This window comes from Nuphar pumila, chromosome 4, assembly GCF_984573655.1.
Source record: "Nuphar pumila chromosome 4, dmNupPumi1.hap1.1, whole genome shotgun sequence".
Classification (NCBI taxonomy): domain Eukaryota; kingdom Viridiplantae; phylum Streptophyta; class Magnoliopsida; order Nymphaeales; family Nymphaeaceae; genus Nuphar; species Nuphar pumila.
This window is the reverse complement of record NC_143252.1, coordinates 1,937,467-1,952,437: the sequence shown is the minus strand read 5'-3', so window position 1 is coordinate 1,952,437 and position 14,971 is coordinate 1,937,467. Positions and strand designations below refer to the sequence as shown.

General features: G+C 35.4%; 1 protein-coding gene across 1 annotated transcript; it reads right to left on the bottom strand.

The window, feature by feature from the left end:
* Nucleotides 1-783: 783 nt before the first annotated feature.
* Nucleotides 784-14,407, bottom strand: LOC149839033 (membrane-associated protein VIPP1, chloroplastic-like). Its single transcript, XM_090002236.1, has 11 exons — nucleotides 14,031-14,407; nucleotides 10,561-10,685; nucleotides 10,359-10,469; nucleotides 10,094-10,158; nucleotides 9,936-10,017; nucleotides 3,971-4,045; nucleotides 2,712-2,782; nucleotides 2,549-2,631; nucleotides 2,111-2,175; nucleotides 1,938-2,012; nucleotides 784-1,130 (listed from the first exon to the last, which is right to left on the bottom strand). Exons 1-11 carry the CDS (start codon nucleotides 14,233-14,235, stop codon nucleotides 1,008-1,010), a joined length of 1,080 nt encoding a protein of 359 aa, XP_089858362.1. The 5' UTR covers nucleotides 14,236-14,407; the 3' UTR covers nucleotides 784-1,007.
* Between the last annotated feature and the right edge of the window lie 564 nt (nucleotides 14,408-14,971).

Genomic DNA, 14,971 nt, shown 5'->3' with positions numbered 1-14,971 from the left:
GTGGGTTTCCAACTCGTGACATCCCGTCAACTTGGTGACGTTTGCAATTCGCCCCTACCAGATGAGCATCCACATAGAGCTCATGCAATTGCTTGCTTAGAGGGGAATGAACGTGGATTTACAGAAAAGGGATGCATGCCAGAATGTACGTTACAGACACATGATCATTATTGTCAACCATAACACATTGATAACAGCAGAATTTTTACTTGTGGGGAAAGGTAAACTGGTGAAAGAGAATTGCATGAGCAGAGCACAAGAGTACAATATTTCACGTCTGAATCATATTAAAAAATGTCAGACAAATAAATAAAATCTACTACATTTATAATGTTTTTTATTCCAAAAAATAACAAATGTTAAAAATATCACAACTGAAAATTGAAAACGGCAAAAGGAATTTATTGCAAAAATATGGTGATTGATATTATTACCATATTTTTCAAGGAATTCAACTTAAAATTTTAATTGTTTTTATTGTTTCTATCTTTTAAATTTTCTCTAAGATTTGTTTGACAAAGGAAGCCCTTGTTTTGAATTTTTCCAAGCAGAACATACTGTGATATGTTGTGAGAACATACAGACATTATTTTAATATTATTTAGGTTTCTTAAATAATTGTTAATAATATTTCTATCAAAAAATATTTATTAAATTATAAAAAATAGTTTTTTTGTTTAAAATTTAAAGAAAACCGTGCCCTTGTCTCCTAATTTTCATAGTTGCTTTGTGACATAATCAGGATGGCTTAACATATATGATGCAGCATAAACGTTGAAATACTATTCAGGCCATGGAAAAATAATACCTACACATTTGATGAAATTGCTGTACATTAACATCATAATGTATAATCCTACAAATAAAAGGCATAATTGTATCTTGCCAACCTCAAGAATAACTGAACCTTAACTATGATTAAGTAGGCATATTAAAACAGGTGAAATTGACTGGAAACCCATGATTGGATTTCACAGAAAACTTCAGAATTCTGATTACTTACAAATCTAGAACTCCTTAGCTTTTCTTCTCAGTTCATTCAACTCCCTTTCGATCTCCGAGTCTCGAAAAGGAAAGGCCGAATTAGCACTGCTGCTAACAGCTGACCTACCAGCCGGAAGCTCACCTCGCTATCAATCCAGAAGAAAAGGCAAAGAAAATCATGAAATCTATGAAGCAGCAATTCAAGGTTAAAACTTAAAACCTTTTAACGACTGAAAGAAAAGGAAAACAACATCATATCAGACAGTAGTTCAAGGTTAAGCCAACGTCACAAATATCATTATAGGTATTTCCTTGTCAAGGGAAAATCTAAAATATAAATTTAAAATTTTGGGAAAATCTTGGAAAAATCTTGGAATATATAATTCTAGGGAAATTTATAAAATATATGTTTTTTGTTCTTATCAGTTTAAAGTATATGAAATATATAAAACTATGAAAAGAACATAAAAACATAAAAAGTTTTAAAAAGAGCAAATATTGTGATAAAATCATGATATTTTAAAAATAGGTGATATTTTGAAAACAAAGCTATCTTTTTGAGATTGTGTTGGTTTTCTGTAAATATCGTGATATCTTCAAATTATTGCCGATATTCATTACATAGGTTAAACCTTGCTTCGAACTTTTTATCACAGGGAATAAGCTGCCGCCCAATAACTATATACTAGGCTAGCCAGAAAAGTTCCCGACTATTAACAAACTGGACACAAGCTGCCTGAGACAACCAATCTGGTAGGGATCTTAGTGGCTCCCAAGATGTAGCCAAATTAAATCAACTTGGGTTTCACAGAACAAATAAAAAAAATTAAACATTAGCCAAGATGATCAAGAGCTAGCTTTTACCAACGTGTGAACTAACTGAAGAATCCAATATGGAATCATAAAAAGGTAATAGAAGAAATCATTCTATGATAAGCAACGACAATACATACCATAGAGCTCCCTGACAATTCCTTTTTCAAATTTGCAAGATCATCATCAACAGATGAACTCTCTAATAAGGCAAACTGCAAAGAACAGAGAAATATCCAAATAAGCAGATAATACTAGGGCAGCCAGTGACATATTAAGCTACAATTTATCGTTGTAAAGGATTCATCATTACCTTCCCTTCAAGATCATCAGTGGACAATTGATTAAGGGCCTCTGCCTGTGACTCCATTGCCAGAACTGTAAATGAGAAGCAAATTATGTCATTGACATTAAAAAGCAGGCTAAATGCTTCTGAGATTTTGATATACTAGTTTACATATCCTCTGGAGTTTTAGATCACTGGCCTCCTTGTGATATGGACTTATGAGAACTTAAACCAACTCCAACAACAAATAATACAAGGAAAACCAATTCAGGCTGGTTATCAAATTCATAAAGGATCATAGCTTGGACCAAATCAAGTGGAAATACAGTGAGATTCCATTATATTTTAAACATATGTAGCACACCAGAAAAAATCATTAAGTGTAATCTCTCGCTCAACCCATGTAAAATATTTTCACTTTCAGCTCAACAAAAGAAAACATTTTAGGGAATAAAATCTCCCTACCCTTTTCTTCCATCTTCTCAAATGCAGAAAGTGCACTGCTGGTATTGATATTACCCAGCATCTCGTTCACTTTTGTTGCAGTCCTAATAGGCACATGACACAGAGTTCAGTTCTAGAGAAAATTTCAAGTAAAACAAAAAAAAGATAAGACATAAGGACAAACTTTGCAGATTGTGCCCGTGCTTTGAGAGTATCTTTCTTTGATTTGGCTTCCTGTATCTTGCTCTCCAGAAGCTATCAAAAACACAAGTTCAGTATAATTTATCAATATTGATGCAACCATAACGCTTTTCTATACCATTAAGCATGTGATACATGCTTCCCTAGATGTGATGAATACAAAATAATTTCCACTTCTTCAAATTATAGCATTTGTTCCTCATTTAATAAATAGTAAAGCAAACATCTGCCACTAGTATAACGAGTTCAATATGCCAACTTATGACTACAGAATAGGTTCCTTCAGATTAAAATTGCAAGTTAAATCCACAAGTGCAAATCAATCAATGTTATGAACAGCGTAAATATTGTCAATTGACAGCTCCATATGTCACAGAAAGATCAAACAAGCTAAAGATGTGTCACTAATAAATAGTATTAAACAAACTTGATCAAATAGATCAGAGATTGTATTTAGAGCAAACACGTTTGGTCACATTAAAGTACATGGGTCTTGCTTAAGATCATTAAATATACTATAGTTTCCCTTATTTACAATTAGTCCAAGTACCTAGGAGAGTTGGATAGATCATCAGTGATGCTAGCAGCCCTTAGATGCTCCCTTTAGATCTCCTTTCTCGTTGTTATGCATAACGATGATGTGTGCTTATTTTCAAGAAAGAAAGGGAAGACAAAGAAGGCAAAGAGAAGAGGCACTCAAAAGAGATACTTCATTATTAAAGAATGAGAAGATATTACAACATATAGGGGTCAATCCCTTTTGCTACACTATAAGCCAAGAATGGTTGATGACTCTAAGGCTAAATGAGACAAAATACAAAAATACCCTATAAATAATGTTATGTACACATGAAGGGGCAGCATACAGAAAAGTAAAAAAGGTACTACACTTATCAACACTCTCCTTCAAACTTGAGACGATGCAAGCGGAATCATCCCAAGTTTGGAAAGAAATAACTGAAAGTGTAATGATGCAAGTTCTTCGTGAATGTCTGCAATCTGTTCTTTTGAGCTCAGTGTATTGAAAAGTCAGCATAACAGAATGCGTATTTGATCAGTTATCATTTGAGAACAATGATAAGACCAAATGTAACATTGTGAAATTAAAATTGAAAAAAGAAAGAGGGACATACTGGATTGTCCCATCCCTTTTCCCTTTCAGAGGAACACTAACATGTATCTCAGTTTTGAAAAAAACTACAGCTTTTTCTTCATAGGCTTTGGTTAAAAACTACAGCATACCCGTGTATTGCTGACAAGATTATCCACCACAGCTTTCTGCTGATCAAGTTGACTTTTCAAAGAGGCTGCATTATCCTGTAAAGTAAACCCAGTTAATCAGTAGAACTAGATAAATAGAAAATTCAAATTTGCATACTAACTGAAGTGAAACAACATTAATAGATAAATATAGTGCTCGCATATGTTTATAAATATAAGCATAAAAGTAAAATTTCAACCACATTCACACCTTTACTCTATCAACATACATGCCATTTATTAATGGAGAACAATATAACATAGCTGTATCTGATGTCCTATAGAACTAATGGGTGTAATTGTAATGAAATGGATTAAATCCAAAGAGACGTCACTTATGACACTTGATTGAATAAGCCACACCACCCTCACAAGGGTCAAAATATTCTTGTTATTGCATAGGAAATACTCTCTTGAGAGTTAAAACTACAAAGGCCTTAAGGGCCTATTTATAATACAAGAGGCCAGCCCAAACTAGCTGTTGGGCTGCTCCCAACCGCTGTGACAGTTGGGAGCAGCTCCAACAGCTAGTTGGAGCTGCCCCATCATTACAAAAAAGAAAGTACAAAAATAAAAAGGAAGTCAGCCCCTAATGGGTTGATGCTTATTACGGTGAAATGACCGAAATACCCTTAATGACTATTTCAGTTTACATAAATATATATATATATATATATATATATATATATATATATATATATATATATAAATATCTTAACACCCCCCCCTCAAATTCATGGTTTAACAATCGAGAGTTTGCCAAGTAGGAAGTGAAATCTAGGTGACGGGAGCGCTTCAGCGCTTTAGTGAAGAAGTTTGCTAGTTGATACTTGGAACGTAAGACGATGTGATGGTCTTCTTCAGGAATTCTTTACAAACGTAGTGGCAATCCATTTCAATATGTTTTGTCCTCTTATGGAATGTATGATTGCTTGCAATGTATACAACACTCTTGTTGTCATGGCATAATCTTGAGGGTTCTGCAATGTGAACTCCAAAATCCTCTAGTAATTGTCTCAACCATACTAACTCAGACATAGTTTTTGCCATGACATGATACTCAGCTTGAGTGGAAGAGAGGGACATCTTCGGATGCTTCTTGCATCGCCATGAAATTAAAGAATCACTTAAAAAACACAGGAACCAGTGGTTAAGCGTCTATCATTCACATCCCCCCAAGTCAGAATCAGAATATGCAATGACTTGTAACGAGAAAGAGGATGATAAAAATAATTCGTAATTGATAGAATTCTTAATATATCTAATAATTCTCGTTACAACACTCATATGTATTGTAGTACTAGGCCCCATACATCTGAATGTATTAACTCAAGCGGTCCAAAATAAACAAAAGTTCTAACATGAAATGGTAATCTCTTCATTTTCTCAAGAACACAGTCCTTACAAATAATATTTTCAAAATTACAAAATTTTCCAAAACTTGAAAAATATTAGATTTTAGATACATGAGGATGGCCAAGTGGATGACTGTTTTAAATATTTGGGATCTATCATTCAAAAGTATGGAGAAATTGATGGAGATGTAAATCATAGGATAAAGGTTGGGTGGATGAAATGGAAAAGTGCAACTGGAGTGTTGTGCGATCGTAGAATACCATTGTGGTTGAAGGGAAAGTTTTATAGGATGATAATTAGGCCCGCTTTACTATATTGTACGGAATGTTGGGCTGCCAAGAGACATCATATTCAAAAAATGAGTGTAGCTGAGATGCGTATGCTTAGATGGATATGTGGAAATACAATAAAAGATAAGATTTGAAACGAGGAGATACGTAAGAAGGTAGGTGTTGCATCCATTGAAAATAGGATGAGAGAGAATCGTTTACGGTGGTTTGGACATATTCGACGAAGGCCTAATGATGCTCCAGTTAGAAGGATGGAGAAATGGAAAAATATATTAGTTAAAAGAGGTCGGGGTAGGCCTAAGAAGACTTGGATGGAAATGATAGGAAAGGATATGAATGCTTTGAACCTCACCGAGGACATGGCATTGGATAGAAATGATTGAAGGAGAAGGATTCATGTGAAAGACCCAAAATGATTTTCTTTTTTGGTTCATATCGCCGACCCCAATTGTTTTTGGATGAAGGCGTAGTTGTTGTTGTTGTTTTGTTGTGTTTGAGGATGGCCAAGTCTTTTATGCCATAAATCCAAATCTAATTTCTAAACATTATAACAAAAAGTATTCTTAAGTATTTCAAAAAAATCCATATAGAAGAGGCTTTCTTCTCTATGGCCTTCTCCAATCAGCTTCCCTGACTGGCGATTCTGCACCCAACAACGAATAGAAGATGAGACATTACATCCATGATAAAAAATTTGAGAAATTGATAAGAGGTTTAAACTTAATTTAGGAATATATCTAACTTTTGGAATAATAAAATTGTTGAAATTTTGCAAAATATTTTTAAAATTTCCTACTCCTTTTATTTCAATAGATGTACCATCAGCTATAAAAACATTTGACACACTTGAGTTACTATGATATTCAGATAAAATATTACTATTAGGGGGTAAGAAGCACCAGAATCAAGAAGCCAAGGAATTTTACGAGGGTTAGTGAAGGATGAGATTGCAACTTCAATGGATGCCTCATGTGAAAAAGATGTCCCTTTGAGTAGTGGTTAGAGAATTTCCATTAGTTGAGATAAAGATATGGATACATCATGAGTTTTGTCATTGGATTATTGAGGAGAGTAAATCGAAGCCACCTTCTTTTCTTCTCTTCTTCTATACTTTGGACATTGAGGTCTAATGTGACCCGGCTCATGGCAATTATGACATATAATCTTTTTTTTGTCATACTCATTGCTTTGCTTCCAATAAGGCTTATTTTCATACTCAATCACTTGTTTCCATTGAGATGGTTTATACACGCGTATGTAATTGCCTGATCTAGAGGCGGCAAGAACGAATCAAATTTCATTTTTCAAAGTATGCCCTTTAAGCCTATTCTCCTCCATAGTTAACTCTTCAAAAGTGTCAACAATAGAGAGAATTTTTCGTTTATGTAGGAGTGTCGATTTACTTTCAAATTCCGGTCTCAATCCATTTATGAATTGATAGAAATGTTCTGCATCAAGTTATTTTTGGCGGAGCTCAATGTCTTCGGGAGAATGCCACTTAGGCTCAAGAAAAGATAACTCTTGCCAAAGTTTGAATAAGACATTATATTATTCTCTAATACTCTTGTCTTTTTGGGTTATAGTACGAACTTTGTTTTGTAAATTACACACATGTGCAATATCTTTAAGGGAATACATATTCTTTAAGGTATTTTCAAGCCTTATAGGCATGCTCAAATTTGGCAAGGCAAGAGCATTTACTAAGATCCACGCTACTGACAAGGCAAGCCATAATCGTGCCATGTCCTATTCTTTATTCTTTCCACTTTCTCTCATAAGTGGTTAAAGCCTTGGTTTTCCCATAATCTATGAGAGGTATTTCTTTTCCGCTTTCTACCTTGGTCAGAACTAGTTTAGGTTCTAAATCGGAACCATCCACTAGTCTCCACAACCCCTTTTGCCAAAGGTGATGCTTCACAATTGAAGACCACATTACAAAATTAGTATTGTTGAGTTTCATAGGTATGATGGTGATGGTTCATGGTCATCCATTCTTACAAGGGGTAAAAGAAATAGAGAGATATAGAGGAGATGAAAAAAGAGAAGAAAATAGAGGAAAGAAGCAAGGATACGTGCACCACACCACAAACAAGAACCATGAGCTACTCTTGTCTTCAAAAGCACGATCACACGACCGCTTGAATCACCAAAGAGCAAGAGGTACTTTTCTTGTTCTCACAAGCATAGAAAACGAGGTAATGAAGTATGCAAAAATATAATCTAAAAATCCAACAAGCATTAACCATGTCAAATAATGGACATGCGCGATAGCACAAGGAAGATACAAACACAAAGTCCACAATGAGACAATAGCCAAGCCTTTAAAAAGGCAATACAACAAGTAAAAAATAGAAGAACTTTCTTTAAGAGAGTTCAAAAGCCATGCTAATACAAAGGGAGAGGTCCCCTATTTATACACAAGAAAAGGGGAAGTGAGAGGCCATTGGGGGCTCCCACATAGAGTCGTTGGGGGTCCCAACTACTCTATGGTGGGACCCCCAATGTCATTAAAAGAAAAAAAAAATACAAAAACAAACTAACCTAATTAAATAGTTATTTCTAAAAACAACTATGTAAAAAGACCAAAATACCCCTATCGGGTATTTTGGATATTTGTAATAAGACTGTATATATATATACATATATTTTAACACAATCTTCAAGGATTCAATAGCATCCAAGCTCGGATACCATGTAATGAAATGAAGTGTGCACAGTGCACACAAATACAACGCCACTAAAAGGCTACAAGGTGCACAATCACAAAAATCATTAAAGGGCACACTCATAAATGCCACAAAGAGCAAACACAATATGTAAAAATATTACTTTATTGAAACCTCACAAAAATGCAAGAAGCATCCTTGAATACAATGAGAGGAGATCACCTCTATTTATATACAAAAAGAAGGGAGAGAAGAAGAGCTCAAAAGAGCTGTTGGAGCAAGCTCCACCGGTCACAAATAGAGTCACTTGAGCTTGCTCCAACAACTCTTTTGACTAGTCAACGTTGTGTTGACTAGTCAAACTCTAGTTCAAAAGAGAACTAGGACAAAGTTCTAGTTCAAAGAGAACTAGATAAAATAAAATAAAAAGGAAAAATAAAGAAATAAAAATATATACATATAATTTAACAGACACATAGGTCCAAGTTAAGCCAGTTTTTGGGCATGAACTTCTGTGATAAATTTCCACATAGATGCAGCTCATAAGGGTGGTTGACAGGCTTATGCAGCTCATGAGGGCGCTGCCCTCCTGCGGCTGTCAAAAGAGAGAGAGGGCAGGAGGGGCGGCGCCCCTCCTCTGCCGAGCTTTACAGGGAGATAGGTGAGGGCAGGAGGGTCGGTGCCCTCTTGCCGGCGTCACTCAGAGAGAAGGGAAGGGAGGAGAGCAAGAGACGGGAGAGAAGGAGCGTACCTGAGAGGGGGGTCGGCAGCTCTGGCGAAGGGAGAGGGAGAGATAGAGTGTGCGTGCAGGAGGGGGTTTCCTCTTTTCGTAAAGAGAAACCCGACCTACAGGGGTTTAAATAGCCCACGCAACGCGTGGGCTGGGAACCGGATCCGGGTTGGATCCGATATATATATATATATATATATATATATATATATATATATATATATATATATATATATATAAATCTCGGGTCTTCCAAGTAAAAACTGCAATATTTTAAATTTTTAATGTTTTCTGCACTCCTAATCCTCCGAAAGTGATCTGCATGTTTAGGTTAGTAGCAATCAGTGCTTGCATCATTTTATTCCAATGTACATGTAAGATTTTGCAGGGGTTGAAAAAACAACTTGCATTTTACCAAATTTTCGACCCTCATAAAATCATATTTTTACGTTGAAAAAATACAATCCAAGAGTTGATTCCTACTATCTTGAGTCTTGACCATGTTGAGCACATCCGTAGGGTTAGATTTGGTTAAAAACCCTCTCACTATGAGTTCCAACTAGGGGGTTTCTTATCGACAAGGGTACCAAATACTTTCCCATTTGAAACACCCTCATACATAACAAAATATCATCAGACATAGCTGATGTTGCATTTCTAACACATGCCATACAATATTTCTCCAAAATAATTGCATATGCAACAAACTATTCATCATGAGAAGACTAGTGCTTCATAATATTCATCAGAAAGCATTTACATCTCTGCATCACATTCACCATGCAATACTCAAAACAAGGACATAAAATTTCATAAGCTAAAAGAAAAAATGCAACTATTGCATTGCATATTCCAATGGATTCAATAATTTGATATAATATGAAGAGGATTTCATTAATCAATACCGCGTAAGATTTGCGCCTCTTAAGAGCTTCACGAGCCAGATCTTCATCACCTTTTGAAAGAGCAAGTTGAGCCCTTTGATACCTATGAATAATAAAAATCAAAATGGATAAGAAACATAAACCAATATCAGAAATAATGACCGACGAGCAATACCCACCAATCATCTGAAGCCTGTTCTGTGGCTTTATATTTATTTTCCAACCTCTTCTGAGATGCTAAAACCTTCCAAAAAGGTAAAGCAAACATAAACATGATTGTGATAAGAAAACCATCAAACACAATAAGCAGAACATCAGTATAAAATTTACACAAGAAAACAACTATTCTTGTCAAGGAAATAATTTACTTTTATATTATTGGATAGACCAAAACTATTTTTTCCTATCACATAAATTGGCACCCATGAGGAAAACAGTAAGAACCTGTGCAGTAGCTTGGCGCATCTTTGTCAAATCATCATTCATTTCAAGCACTGCTTGGTCCAGTATCTTCTCTGGGTCTTCTACAGAGCTTAAGAGTGCATTTGCATATGACTGCAATTAGAAGAGATTAAAGTGCATTGCTAGCACAAAAATGAAAAAAAATCAACTTTGAACAAATATGATATCCTATCCTTTGCCTCACCCTAATCACCCTTGTAAGCCGGTCAAATAAGTTCATCCTGGCACCAAGGGCACCTCTACCATGTCCAACAGCCCTGGATCTATTAGAATAACCTGTGCATATGCCTGATACTTGCAGAGCTTCAACTACAAAGAGTACACAAATCATACTTTTTTTTAGAAGGCCAAGGAGTCAGATTACCATGTAAATACTCAAGACATGAGGTTCTTCTTGTGGAGTTCATGCATCTTATCAACTATCAGAACTTCAATGATTTTAAACATAACAAAATCACACAAAAATGAACCACACAGATGATTCATGCCTTCTTCCAGACACAAATAAAGCTGCCTTAAGTTTATCATTAACCAACACCAAATGAGAGTGAGCAGTAAATTTTGAGTTTTATACTGAAATGACACTCAAAGAAGCAAATTGTGAAAAAATTAATGACAGCACTCAACTAAAAGTATAAATAGTTTGTTTGCAAAGAGATATTACAGAAATGGCGCCGCTACATAAACCACTTACTAACGGTATTTGCCAAAAAGAACCGGCATTCAGACACAAAATATACTCCACAAATGACTTAGAAAAAAAGTAGTTTGTCATAGAAAAACAAGGAAAAGATATCTAATGAAGAAATGTCTCTGTGTTAAAGTTAAGTACGAAGAATCATTCTTTTTGTAGAAGCTCATTTGACTTATTCTGCAGTAATGGCAATTCTAGCTAGAATACTATGTCACATAGGTGTGGGTGCGGATGCGGCAATCTAAAAAAACTTGGGTGCGAGGAGGGTATATATATATATGAGTGTGTGTGTGCACATATGTATTTATATATAATATTAGATAAAACTGGACTTGGTTAGGGTTAACCGAATCTACTTTTGGGACAGAAATGGACCTCGGTGTGGTTGACTTCACTTGACACAAAGGAAGCCATGTCCAAGTGTCGCACCAGCATGGGTGCAAGTGCATTGCCCTGTTAGAAAAGTTTGTGTTACATAGCTAGAATATGATATTGAACTGTTGAAGACAGTGGATCCATGTGCTATCTAGATTTTCTGAGTAGCAGCTGAAGCATTAACCTCACATCTCAATTAGTTGCAGTAAAACTCGGCCAACTCGGCCCATTCAACCATTTGCTTTTCCATCAGTATGGACATACCAAGCAGTTGTCTCTCTGTAAGACCATAATGAAATGCAAAGTCTGTTTTTCTTCTAAACAAGTATGATATTGAGATATTTTTCCAAAGGTGGATTGATTTCTAACGTCACTTGCAAATCTAGGTTTTCTAGAAGTTAGTCCCAGCAAAGCCCTCAGATTTTTTCTTTTGTCCCACCCCCCACCTGTCCAAGGCCATTGGTTACAAGATATAAAAGCTTCCTATTCTATAAAATAGCATAAACAGTAAGATTGAACTAAAATGATAAACAAGGTTAAACCTACGAAAACTGCTAAAAACTCTCTCTCTCTCTCTCTCTCTCTCTCTCTCTCTCTCTATATATATATATATATATATATATGGATGTCTTTGGTACACACATCCATTCGGCATCAATGAGTCAAAACTCATAGGCATGAGTTGTTTCAACTCAATCTGACACTGTAGATGTGATCTAACAGTTTTATTTAGTGAGGATCAGCCCTTGGATCACCGGATGATGATAATATGAACAGGTTTTTCTGGCAAATAAAAAATTCAACAGCTGTAAGTTTTTGGGCTCAAAATATATATTTTTTGTTGATAAACGATGATCCAAGGACTGATCCCCGCTAAATAAAATACATAGATCACATCTACAGTGTCAGATTGAGTAGAAACAACGCGTGCCTATGAGTTTTGACTCATTGTTACGGTATGGACGTGTGTACCAAAGTTTGTATGTACAAATGACTTAGCAACTTCCATTTTTTTATATATAGTTTTTCTGATCCAAGCGACCCCATGGATGTGATTTACGTGTTGTTTTAGTGGGAACCAAAATTTGAATCACCAGAATCCAACTTGTATATAAGTTTTTCTGGCGGTGCAAAAATCAACAGTTATAAATGCATTGATTTTTCTCGACTCAAAAAAACATGTTTTTCAGCGAAAAACATGATCCAAGGGTCGTTTCCCGCTCAATCGAGCACATTGAACATATCTACGAGGTTAGATTGAATCAAAACAACTTGCATTGTGAGATTCCAACTAGATTGTACCTACAATTGACTGTATTAAATATAAATATTTATATATAGTCACTAGAATATGAGAACTACCATGTGAACAGTGTTTTCATGGATTTTTTGTTCTTTTCTCTTAAATCTAACCATATGGATGTGATCTACATGCTTGGTTGTATAAGGACCATTATGATGCATAAACAAGATTTTTAGGGCTTTGAAATGAACAGCTCATAATCTTCATAAATATTCAAGCATCTAAAAATTGTATTTTCATCAAAAATACATTATCCAACAGTTGATTCCTAGCAAATTCACCATGCCAAACACATTTACATGGTTGGATTTGCAAAAAAAGTGTTGGAAATGTCCAGTTCACAAAGTAGCTCTCTCTCTATATATATATATGTATATATATATATATAGAGAGAGAGACGGCCATATCATCAAACACGCAAGTTGTTTGATGATTTTTGGACGGATCTGAAAGTCATTTTTGTAAAAAGGAAGATTTTTGGATGGATCTGAAATCGGACGCAATGTGCGGGCATCCGACGATACCATATATATATATATATAGGGTAAATATTGGCTACTAATGAAGGTACACAACTAATGAGTTAGAAATCGTAGGTGCAAGTTGTATCAACCCAATCTAACCACATAGATGTGTTAAGCATGGTTTGTTTGCTAAGGATCAAGCCTTCGATTGTGCTTTTCTGATGGAAAAATGTGATATTTTAAATTAGGAAATTTTGACACCTTGTAGGCCGTTGATTTTTGGACCCCTTTAAAAACCTATTAACTAGAATAATCACAAGATTCAAAACAAGTTTCCTACTAAAGAAGTCATGTAGATCACATCTGTAACATATGATCTATAAAAAATTAAGAATTTTTTAAGAAAAGAGTGATTTCTACTCGTTAGTTATGTAGCTTCATTAATAGCCAATATATATATATATATATATATATATATATATATATATAACGTAAAGCAATGTGAACGAGCAAAAAAATCAAATATACCAAGTTGCCGTTAATATATGCAATTCTAGCAAATTTGCCAATACCGAGCAAAGCATAAAGACAAAATAATACCCCCAAAAATGGTAAAATCAGCAGAACATAAGTAATAAAAAATCACGAAATTCTATAACAAATTTGGAGAAAAGGGTATTTCTGTTTCTTCCGTTTCCGCGGCCTTCCATCATTGCTACCAAATATCATTCTTGTTCCCAAATTTACATAGCAATAAGATTTTCCAACTAACCAACACACGCACAGAGAGAGAGAGATAAATTGAATTGGAGGCATACCTCCACCATTGAAGAATGAAGCATTTTTGTTGAGAACAAGCGACCTCTTCAACAGGACCAACGCTTTGTTTGTGGTTGGCTGCAGCAGCTTCACCGAGGAAGCACGGAGCGATGATGACGACGACGATGGTGGTGACGGCAATGATGATGGCGTCGGCGGTCTCAAACTCAGCCCTCTTACGTTAACCAACGATGAGGAACCCATCGTGGATGAAACACAAATCTAGGGACTTCAAGCGAGTATTGAGGACCCAAAAAGAAGGAAGTTTTTCTTCCTTTCGTTTGGATTTCCCTCGAGACGAGAAAGGCAAAATATGAATTTTTCTATGTTTTCCTTTCCTTTTCCCTCTCGCCTTTTTTTTTTCTGCTTGTGGGTGAGGAGGATTGGGGTGTGTCCTGTTTATCAAGATTGACAAACCATCTCTGCGTTGGGTCCATGCTGCAAATGGATCGGATACGGGTTGGATCGTGTCAGATCTGGATCTGAACCTGAAATGCAAATAGTTCATTAAAATTTGAATCCAAATTCGGAGTGTATGGGATCAGGTAGTCTTGAATTTTGGATTCGAAATGCATTTTTATACGTAAAACATCCAACCAAAATTGATTTTCATTCAAATCGAAATTTGATCCAACCTAAAAGACCAATCTGTATCCAGCCCGATTTTGTAAATAATCTCAGTACACAAAATATTTATTTTGAACCTTGAGAGAATTGGGTCACTTAGGGTACGTTTGGAAGGAAGGAAGAAAGATGTAGGAAAAGTTATGCAAAATGGCCCTTTCCAAGCTAGAGAAACTTTTTTCGTAGAGAGTTTTTCTAAAAATAAGTTTTTTTGATAAGAAATATTCTTCAACAAGAGTGGGGAGGAATGTTTTCTAACAAGAGAAAATTTATTTTTACACTCTCCACCACCACCCTCTTCTTCCTCTCTCTCATT